Source organism: Eubalaena glacialis, chromosome 14 (genome assembly GCF_028564815.1).
Source record: "Eubalaena glacialis isolate mEubGla1 chromosome 14, mEubGla1.1.hap2.+ XY, whole genome shotgun sequence".
Classification (NCBI taxonomy): Eukaryota; Metazoa; Chordata; class Mammalia; order Artiodactyla; family Balaenidae; genus Eubalaena; species Eubalaena glacialis.
This window is the reverse complement of record NC_083729.1, coordinates 59,304,497-59,315,806: the sequence shown is the minus strand read 5'-3', so window position 1 is coordinate 59,315,806 and position 11,310 is coordinate 59,304,497. Positions and strand designations below refer to the sequence as shown.

General features: G+C 46.8%; 1 protein-coding gene across 1 annotated transcript; it reads right to left on the bottom strand.

Moving 5' to 3' along the window:
• Window positions 1-826: 826 nt before the first annotated feature.
• Window positions 827-10,924, bottom strand: PROKR1 (prokineticin receptor 1). The gene is made up of 3 exons (XM_061210886.1): window positions 10,919-10,924; window positions 8,995-9,575; window positions 827-1,523 (listed from the first exon to the last, which is right to left on the bottom strand). The coding sequence occupies exons 1-3, from the start codon at window positions 10,922-10,924 to the stop codon at window positions 827-829; spliced, it is 1,284 nt and encodes a 427-aa protein (XP_061066869.1).
• Between the last annotated feature and the right edge of the window lie 386 nt (window positions 10,925-11,310).

The window sequence follows — 11,310 nt, the reverse complement described above, 5'->3', positions numbered from 1 at the left end:
CCCATATATTATCTCATTGGCTCTTCACAACCACCCCACTGGTAGCTATCACAGGTATCATCTTTGTCCCCACCAAGAGGCCTTACCCAGGCCCACACAGGTGATGGAGCCAAGGCTGGATCAGATCTTCTGATCCCAAAGTTCCAAATTCAAAATTCAAAACACCAAACAAAGGAGGTGGATTAGAAAGAGGGACGAGCCCTCAGGAAGCCTGTAGGGTCACTGAATCTCATTGTTGGGTCCCCCCCACCAACCATTTGTATGTTCCTTTCTTTCCTGGGTGCCCAGGGTGAGAATCAGGACCAAGGATGAGAAGAGAAAGTTGCAGAAAGAGCCAGAAGCCTGCTTTGTATTCTTGCCCCAGCCCTGCAAATGTTAGGAGTGAACTCAAGCCTAAGAACAATCCCGGAGATGGGCTACATCAGTGTCTGATGAGTAACTTAGATGGTCCAGAGAGACCCTCACCCTACAGACACATGTACCACAGTCTTAGATGCCTACTCAGGCTCCCTTCTGGAAACCCCATTATTCCAGGCTATCTCCCAACATTTTTCTTGGTTTAATCGTTACTTCTTTTTGCCTGTTAAATATCGTCAACATATATAGGTTTCACCAGTGCCTACTCTTTGCACAAACTAGATGTTCAATGAATGTCGGCCACTGGTGATGGTGTCTAATCACACCAGTTTTAGAGATTCTGAGCTCCCTGAACACAGTGTTGACATATTTGTCCATTTGCTTTGCCCTATGCAGCAAACCAAGTGTTCTTGGTTGATAGCATGTACCTAAGCACGCTGCTCAGGGTCCCAAAGGTCCTGTTCTGGGGTTATTTCAGTATGATGCAGTCCACCTCTTCAGTGGCAGGCACCCCTGTGGTTTTGAGGTCAAGGTCCCCACTGGACTTACTCCCCCTGTAAGAAGCCTTCCAGTGGAGCAGCATGATCTTCTTGAAGTACTTGATGGTGTTGTTCTTGACGGTCACGAAGCACACGGTGTTGACCATGCTGTTGCTCATGGCGATGCACTCAACCACATAGAAGATTGTGAGGTAGTGCTTCTCCTTCACAAACACGGTGGGGAAGAAGTCACGCACAATGGTAAAGCCGTAGAAGGGCGCCCAGCACAGCACGTAGGCAGTGAGGATGCACATGAGCACCAGGACCGTCTTCCGGCGGCAGCGCAGCCGCTTCCGGATCTGCTCAGTCTGGAAACCAGGGACAGCCTTGAACCAGAGTTCCCGGGAGATCCTGGCGTAGCATAGGGTCATGGTGACCACCGGGCCCACGAACTCAATGCTGAAGATGAAGAGGAAGTATGACTTGTAGTAGATCTGCTGGTCCACTGGCCAGATCTGGCCGCAGAAGATCTTCTCCTGGCTCTTGACAATGATGAGGACCGTTTCAGTGGTGAAGTAGGCTGACGGTATGGCAATGAGGATGGACACCATCCACACCAAGGCAATCAAGCCAGTGGCTGTTTGATACTTCATGCGGGGTCTCAGCGGGTGGACAATGGCCAGATATCTAGGACAAGGACACAAATGGGATCAACCACTGTGGTAAGGAAGTGCTGGAGGATGATGTTATTTTTGCAACATTGAGGCACAATCAAATGGTAGGTGTGGAGGGAAAGAGCAGTGTTATGTGGGCTTCCAGGAAAGGCAGACTTGAATGCCAGCTCCAGCTCTACCTCTTATAGCTGTGCAACCTCAGGCAAGTTTTTATTTTTTTTTAATTGAAGTATAGTTGATTTACAATGTTGTGTTAATTTCTGCTGTACAGCAAAGTGATTCAGTTATATATATATATATATTCTTTTCCATATTCTTTACATTATGGTTTATTCCAGGATATTGAATATAGTTCCCTATGCTATACAGTAGGACCTTGTTGTTTATCCATTCTATATGTAAAAGTTTGCATCTGCTAATCCCAAACTCCCAATCCATCCTTCCCACACCCCGCCACCCACCCCTTGGCAAACACAAGCCTGTTGTCTATATCTGTGAGTCTCTTCTGTTTCTGTTTCATAGATAAGCTCATTTGTGTCATATTTTAGATTCTACATATAAGTGATATCATATGGTATTTGTCTTTCTCTTACATAGTCACTTACTATGATAATCTCTAGGTCCATCCATGTTGCTGCAAATGGCATTATTTCAATTTTTTATGGCTGAGTAATATTCCATTGTATGTATATACCACATCTTCTTTATCCATTCATCTGTCAATGGACATTTAGGTTGTTTCCATGTCTTGGCTATTGTGAATAGTGCTGCTGTGAACATAGGGGTGCATGTATCTTTTCAAATTAGAGTTTTGTCTGGATATATGCCCAGGACAGGCAAGTTATGTTTAATCTCTCTGAATCTCAATTTCCTTATCTGCAAACGTTTTTTTGTTTGTTTGTTTTTAAAGATTAAATGTGCCAATATAGACACAATTTCTGGCACAGTTTAAATCACGGTATATACTCAATAAATGGTAACTATTATTATTAAATGTAGTAATAACATCTCCTATCGGTTTCTAGCCTGGCACTGTTCCCAGGTCCTTCCTGTTTTCAGGGCCATTCATCCTAATTACCCCACAGCTTAGAGCTAAAAGGACCTGATAATTCCAAAGAGTTGTTGGGAGGATTTGCCCTTTCTGATAGAAACAGTGGGCAAAGTTTTGCCTTCATTCCACATTTTTAAAAACATTGCTCTGCATGCAAAGGTGGAGGAAAAGCATGTGACCATTTATCTTATTTTTCAGGTTGAAAAATGGAGCTTAGTGAGAGATGAGTGACTTTCTCAAGGTCAAATACCACAGGACTCTCGATAGAAAACATCTAACCCTATCTCACATGGTTGATGTGAAAATCAATTGAGAATATACACGAACATGTTTTTTAAACCACAAAGCAACAGACAGTAAAAGATATTGCTTTTGTTCTTTCCCTTAAAACCACACTGCTGTTACCACAGTTGTCCAGAAAAGAAGAGAGAGCATTTTCCGGGGGATGTGAGTCATTCGTGCAGTATGAAAGCCTCCTTCCCAGAGAGAGTGCACATACTTAGACAGAGAGCTCTGGTTTCCTGGAAGACGTTCTGTGTGTGGCAGGGGGTAGAAGCAGGAGAAGGAGAAAGATGGCAAGTGAAGTGGGAGGGAATGACTAATCAACACTGGAAATAAACACATCCTCACATGTCCACAGCTTATCCCTGGTAAAGCCAAGGGCAGACGTGACAGAGGCCTGAAGGAAAGCTAAACAATTCTGTTCCCTTCGCAGCCGATCCCTTTGAGGTCATCTTACTTGGGATTTTGACCGGAAGAGGAGGGTCATTCTTTTTTTGTGTGTCATATCCCTGCTGTTTCTGTCCTTCCCACAACACAGACAGCCAACCCCATTGAGTGTCATCTGGAGAGCTCAGTGGCACAAGGCTTCTGCTCTTTTGTAGCTACCAGCTGTTAGATGAAGTTGGATGGGTTGGGTCCACCCTCTGGTCGCCCATCTGGCTGCTTGTCACGCTCCGTCACCAGCAACAATCCCTGGCACTCGCCAGTCTCCCAGGGTGGATGCTGAGGGTGAAATGGGAATGTCTGCAGGGTGTTGGCAATGCTTTTGTCAATGCACATGAAGACCACGCCGCTCTTGCTGTATGGAGGGCACCAAACCTGCTCTGAGTCATAACGAAAACTAAGAGTTTCGAGCTTTTGCTCTCACCAGCTCTCTCCCTTTCTATCTACCCTACCGTGTTCTGCTGTTTACTCTCTCAAAGAATATTTCTGTATTCGTAATTGCTTGCTATATGAACGTTCACTATATGATTCTGTTCCTTCTTTTCCCACTAGTAATTTCCCAAGTCTTTATGATATTTTCAAACTCAGAGTGTTTTTCCAATGAACATGTAGGGGAGAATGCTGATCTAGAAGACCAAGAATCTACCCCCAGCTTTGCCACAAACTTGCTATGAGAATTTTTCATTTTCTTAGCCCTGAGGACTCAATTTCCCCGTCTGTGACATGGGAATATCAAGTGTCTTACCAAGCTCACAGAGATACTGTGAAGCTCCAATGAGACACTGCACATAAACAATAGGCTATTAATATACAAGAAGAAACTCTTAGTATCCTAAAATGTATTTTTAGAGCTATTCTGTATAGCAAGCAATTTTCTTTCACCTGTTACTGGCAAATACTGCATTTGCAAGTTCTATGCTACTTTCTATTTTATTGGACCTATTTTATTGGATTTACTTATCTTCACATCAAAATTAATCTGTGATTGCCCATCAGATAGTTAGTTCATCCTGACATCACCCCACCTCCATCCCCAAAGTTAGCACCAGGAGCTGTGCAAGAGGTCTTCCAAATACATTAACCAATAGGCAAGTTGCAGAAAACTGTTTCAAGGATTGCCACCAGCCTTGGGTATGCTAGGTTCAGAACTCCATTATTAGTAATAGTTGCTTGACTTTGTAAAGCAACTTACAATTTACAGAGCGTTTTCAAATCCACATTCTCATTAGATAACCCCAACTCATTTGAATAGGTAAGGGAGCAAAGATGCCCACTTTACAGAAGGGCAAACTGAGGTTTGAAGACGTTAAATAACCTGTCAAAAGCCACACAGCTAGTAATCGACAGAACCATGATGCAGACCCATCCGTATCTTGCTCCAAATCCAGTGGGCTCGCCAACACGCCAATTGTTCCTTCCTTTTCAAACCAGAGCAAGCAATATCCCTTCCTCCTGCCCTTCTGGCATCCTGGCAGCCCCTCTGTTCTTTTCATCATAGTCAGCTTCAACCTATTGATGTTCCAAAAAGGAGTCGGGCAATTGGCAGCTACTTTCCTTAGGAGTATGCCCTTGGCATTGTAGCGTGTCTACCACTACAGTGGTTCAGGTCCAGATCCACTTAGAGTCAGCATTTCCCAGAGAACAAAGAATGAAAGCTGCTGGACAAAGAAATGTCCAGCCACTAACTGTGTGATGACAGTGGGCTGGGTGATTAAGCAAAGAGCATTTGAGCTTCCTCTCTGCCCCAGGACTCAGCCCCAGGTCTAATCACGGAAGTGGCGGTCACAGTAGCTACTAGGCGGCTCATGGGATGGGTAGCAAATGTACAACCTGCTTTTTGGGCCAACCGGCCTCAACCGATAAGCTCACCAGGAAGCATTTGGGCTTCCTAAGGCTGAGTGCTGTTCCTCATGCCTTAGCTGCCTCGTCCAGACAGTACAAGAGAGCTGCCAACAGGCAGGCAGACTGGCCAGCTTCCCCTGGATTCCGGATTAAAAAAAAGGAGGGACCCCAGTGCCCCATGTGCCTGAGATCCAAAAGATATACCTCGAGGACAGTGCAGGTGTCTCCACATCAAAGAGGAAACCCAGACCTGGGGGGACAGAGTCCTCTGAGGACGTTTTGCAGTTCCCTGCTACCCTCAGGTCTGACTCCCTGTGCCTAGATTTTGTGATCTTCTAGAAGAGGACCCTATTCTTTCTGATCTCTACTCTTTTACATTCCTTGCCCTATCCCCCCTCCCCCGCTCCCCGGACCTCACTCTCACCTCAAGCATTCTCACCTCTCGGCTTTTGCAAACACAGTTCTACCTACCCTCTTGGAAATCATTTTTCTCCTTGCTGATCGTCATTTGTTGAAAGCCAGTAAAAAGTCTGTCTCCTGCATGAAGCCTTCTCTGATTATTCTGTTACGCCACGATCTCCCCCTTCTCTAAATGTCATTTCAGACTGACCCTTTACTTACCCCCTAACTTTCCTATGTTAGTTCTCACCCTTCCCCCGCACTCTGGATGGTAAGCTTCCCAAGAGCAGGGATCATGCCTTACTTCTTTTATAACCTTTTGCTGTCTGTGAATTCTGGGCACCTAGGATCTTAGTAAAACTTCACCCTCAGCAAGTACCTAGCACTGGATGAACAGAAATGTAATAAGCTGTGGTGACAGTTCTCAAAAAGATTGCAACTTTTTTTGGAAAACAGGACATCAGTGTGTTTACCCAGCATGAGACTGGCAGGCAGTCTGGAGCTCGATAATAAAATGTTGGAAAAGCAGATGAAAAGATTCCAGCCATATTTTGTATACAGTGGCATTGTTAGAGGTCTTTTGAGCAAGAGAGGGAGGGTTGTATGAGGCAGAAGATTAATTTGGCTGCAGTCTTGCTTTCTTCCCCTGGGCCATGGGACTCTTCTTGCTCTTCCTAGAACCTTCAGGTTTGCTCCCGTCTCGAAGCCTTTGCACTTAGAATTCTCTTTGTCTGGAATGCTCTTTCCCAGTCTTTACAAGGCCAGTTTTTTTCCCCCATCATTCAGAGGTCTGTTCAAATATCTTCTCAGAGACACTTTTCCTGATTCCCACCTAGAGCGTCTCCCACCCTCGGTCACTCTCAGTGTTTGCTTGCGTGTTTGGCAGAGGGGCGGAGCTGAGAGACACCGGGGGCCGCAGGAAGACCAAGAGGAGACTATGATAATTCAGCCCTGGGTGAGAGGGGATTGTCAGGGCCTGGGAATTAAGTGAATGCTGGAGAAAGGGAGAGAGCAGCCAGGACAAAGGGGACTTTTGAGCTTAGATGCCTGGGAGAACCATGGAACCAACAGTAGAAACAGAGAACGGGGTGGGAGATAAATAGTTCTGTTCTACTATATCTTGAGAGCCGTGTTTCTTAGAAACTTTGTATCATTATTTCTTTAATCACCTCACAAAAACAATCACTATAATGAAAGCAAAGAGGTTAGCCAATCAGAAATAGTCATTAGTTTATCTGGTTTTGTTGTTGTTGTTCCTTTAAGGGTTAATTTACAAAGCATAAATCCGCTGTTTATTAAGTGCGTACTCTGTTTTAAGCATTGTTCTAAACAATTACATGTATTATTTCATTTCATCCTCAAAGCAACCCAATACATTAGGTTTTCCAATTATTCCCATTTTATACATGAGAAAATTGAGGCAGAGAAGGGTCAACTAACTATCACAAGGCCCTGCAGCTAATAAGTGGTGCAGTAGGAGTTTAAACCCAGGCAGACTAACTGCTCACACTATTCCTACAGAAATTTCATTAAACAAAAATAAAGATATTTTTATAACTGTGGCCATACTTGTTATATCAAGACAAAAATTAGTTGCCTAAAACTAACAAAATCAAACCCAGTGTCTGGGTTCAAGTTTCCAATCACAACCCCACTCTAAACAATAGCCGTCCCCATGATGCAAAGCACGTTCCCGATTAAAATACCCACCGTAAGAGAAATGCCTGCAATATTTCAGACAAGCTAAGTTTCATATGAAAGGCGAATATGAGTTTGAAAGAGTTCAGTAGATGGAGGTGGATTGATTGACATACATGTTACATGTTCAGAATAGCCCAATGCCCTGATTGTGTCCTGGCTTCCATTCCCCTTGAAGCCATTTCCTCCTGCAGTGTTACCCCTTTCTACGAGTAGCCCGCTCCATGGTAAAATGGGCCTCACCCAGGGAGCAGGGGCCCACCCCGCAGCAGGCACCTACCTACCCCACTTCCGGTGGCTGAGAGCACCTTCCGTGAAAAACTGTCTTGCCAGAGTGAAACTTCAGGAAATGACCCTGTATGTTTTGTCCTGTTCATGTGCTAAGAGGGATGGTGGCAGCTTCCACTTTCAGAAGAGTTCAGAGACAAGGTCCCTGGAGATCTTCCTCGACAGCTGTGAAGGGAACTTGGGGGGCAGATACTCTGCTTGACTGTCCCCCTCCTGCTCCTTCTACAGATTCACCCAGGGTCCGTTCCTGGGTGGACAGAACACCATGGGGGCTTCGTGACTCATGTGGAAGAGCTTGGCCAAGCCTGGCGCAGGGATGACACCTCTGGACACCTTCTATGGGTGACAGACCGAGGGCCGTTTAATGTGCTAATTCCAATATCCTCCTAGGTTTTAAGGCCAGGCTCCTTTTCAACGCCCTGCCCTTGGGAGTGGTCTATGTCTAGGTATTCTACCCCTGGTCGTCCCACTGATGGCTTCAGAAATCAGGCTCTATTTGCTGTGTTCCTCCCCGGAACACTGTCCTGGGGTGTCCTGATTGGGGGGGAGGGAGCTGAACGCCACCAGAGCCCTGAGGCCATGGGACACGGAGATCATCTGTGCTTCAGGCTCTCTGGGTTAAGAGAGAGAGACGGACTGTGCAGATCCAAGTACACAGAGGCCCGATTAGACCCTCAGGGTAACTGTCTCTGGACTGCAACAAGGTGTTTTGTAACAAGAGTCCAACTTTGGGCACAGAAGCCTGCAAAACTGTTCCAAGGGAACAAAAACTACTCTGGCCCATTAGCACAGGAGATTATACTAAATGAAAACCCTAGAGATAACATAGGAAAGATTTGCATAGGCTGCTCTTACTGATTTTATTTACCATCACTAGAAACAGCTAGTGATGTACTATTGTACACTAATGTATGAAAAGGAGCCAACTGATTACTGCAACAACCAAAAAAGAGTAAGTAAGCATGGGTCCCCTTTTTGTTTTGTTTGTTTTTTAGAACAAATCCCTCAACCCGTGTTAACGTTGTTAATCAACTATACCCAATATAAAATAAAAATTTTAAAAATCATCATAACAATAAAAAAAAATCAACCGGTGTTTGTAGGGGCATCACGTTTCAGTAGAGGATGTCTTGATGAGATAGAAACCTCCCTCAAGATTTCCAAGTTGACTCAAGAGGTAATTGCCTGAAACTTAAACTTGTCCTTCCACACCTCCTGGGAGCTGCCTACCTCTAGACCTTGGACAGACACAACCTCTAGGACATTGTCCATAACAGAGGGATCAAAAGACTTCCTGCTGCCCAACTCTAGGGGGCTCCACTACCTCCTGCCCGCTTACCGCTGGAAAACTAGAACTCTTCTCACTGTTCAATAAATGGGCCACCTTTGGGCCCCCCATGCATCCACAGCTCTGGGGTATACAGGTACCTGTCATCCATCACAACTGCCCCTTCCTTCATTGTCCCCACCCCTCACTCACCTGTCGATGGCGATGGCCAGCAGGGCGTTGGTGGAGACGTAGAGAGAGACGGTGCGCAGGTAGTTGACAGAGGCGCACAGCACGTGGCCGTGCGCCCAGGAGAGCTGGCGTACCACGTAGTAGTCCATCTCGAAGGGGCAGCAGACGACGGCCACCAAGAAATCAGAGATGGCCAGGTTGGCGATGAGCAGATTGGTGAGGTTGCGCAGCTTCTTGTAGCGGGCCAGGGCCACGATGAAGATGAAGTTGCCAATACCACAAACCAGCATGATGCCCACCAGCGCCAGGCCAATGACAATTTTGGCAGCAAAGAAGGTCCGGGAATTGGTCACATCCTCATCTTCGTCCAAGGGCATATCATAGTCGCCATAGCTGAAGTTGAATGGGAAGAAAGCAGCTTGGGTTCCGTGGGGGTCAAGCAGAGAAAAAGAGTTGGTTGAGGTGTTTGTGGCGTTCTCATCCATGACCCCCACGGTGACCTCCAGCTGGCCAGGTGAAGCCTTGAGCAGCGCTCCTGGGAATTCCTCTGGGGAGATGTCGTTAGGCTGAGGTCTCCCCTTTCTGCTGAGACTCAGCTTTCCCTTAATGAGTCAGACTGTCCCTGCAAGCGTCCTTGGGGTCCAGTATCCAAGCTCCATCCTAAGCCTTTGAAAGACATACAAACAATTGGCTACATATGTAAGTGAACCTGGTCAAATTTAAAACCATTCTATAAACTAAGCTGACCCATTAGCCACCTGCCCAGAGTGAACACTGGCTGATGGAGTGGAAATAAAGGAACCAGGGAAAGAAAACAAAGGAATCAAAACCACATACCCACTCGTTCAGGGAAGGTTAGATTACTACAGAGACAAACAAGCACTAACTCAGTTTATTTCCGTTCCAATGAAGATTCTGAATGTTGCACTTTTTCTCAGGGACCAAAGTTAGGAGTGTGGGGAGGCTGAAGAGAACCAAAGTGACCTGCTCCAAACTCCATTCCTTGTCCTGACAGCCTGAACTTTGTCCTTGTGGAATTGTCCCATTCTGTAGCTTAAAAAATTATTCTGAATTCCACTGAAGAGGCAAGACTTTTGAGACAGGCCTGACTGCTCTCCATGCTTCTTTTCTTCTGGCAAAACACTGCTTTAAAATCAGAGCCTATGTAGCAGCCGCCTTCCCCTCTCCTCACTAGGTTTCCTGTTCCTACTTCCAAGTCTGCTGTGACCCTAGAAGCCAGGCACAGCATTTACCAAGGCCTGTCCCCAGACAGAGGCTGCAAGAGTGAAGTCCCAGCCTAATCATTGAGTGGCTTAGAAAGGGGATTCTGGAACAAAATCCTTCCTTGGCTGGTTGTGTGTCCTGAGATAAATAGCTTGAGCTCTCAGAGTTTCAACATCCTCTGGGCAAGAGATCAGTGATGTCTGTAAAGCATGGAGGTCCCTGGAGAGGGAGGATGTTACATCCTAGGACTGCAAGGAATTACTAGTGAGGACCCAGGCCTCCTCGGTCAGCTTCGAGGAAGAGGAGGGCACTCCTGACCCAGATGATGGGGCTGGGGTACCAGGAGGGGGTTGTCAGCTGCACCGGTGGGGATGGAGAACCAAGAGGAAGCCAGAATCCCCATGTCCCCTTCCCTCTCCCTGAAGCCCCAGTCCCTCCCAGAGCCTGCAAACATCAGGCCAGGTTGCTGGGATGTAAGAAGAGGGCTGGGGTCTGGAGAGCTCCACAGAGGGCAGGAAATCCAGAGAGGGAGGGGAAGTGTGGAAGCCTGAGGTTTCTGGGAAAGGGAGACACAAGGAAGACTCCTAGGACCCTCAGGAGAGCATGCTGCCCACATCCCTCAAAGGTGACATGTCTGGAGCCTGCCTTCGGGGGTAGAACTAAAGTCCCTCTGCACAGGGAGGCCCGGCCCCAGTCCCCCGTCTTTCCCCCAACACTTCACCTCCATTTTTCGCAGATTTTTTTCCTCCTCTGAGCATCGGTCCTGCCCCTCTCAGGCCCTGCCCTTTGCTGCTATCATGTGCGAAGCAGAACCCAGAGCGGAAAGGTCAGAGGGAGCCAGGCTTGCCACCCAGGCAGGAAGGATGCAGTCAGCGTGGGACAGTCCTCGCCCCTCGCAGGCCCTGTGGGTCTCCGAGGCGCGCCACCTCCGGAGAGGGACCCTGCAAGCTCGCTACCTGGAAGACTCAAAGTAATGTTTTAAAAGCAAAGAGCATAAAAACTTCTTGGGGAGACCGGGTGTTAGGAGATTTGGGATTTGGGGAGAAATTGTCCAGCGATCTTTTTTTCTCCTTCATTCTCACCTCCCCAAGAGGAACCCCATTGCCACCCGGT

Bases quoted from the DNA above. Each gene is read 5' to 3' on its own strand.
- PROKR1 (XM_061210886.1), bottom strand. The intron at 1,524-8,994 runs GTGAGTGAGGGG...TCCTTGTCCTAG, and splicing joins CTGGCCATCGCCATCGACAG to ATATCTGGCCATTGTCCACC.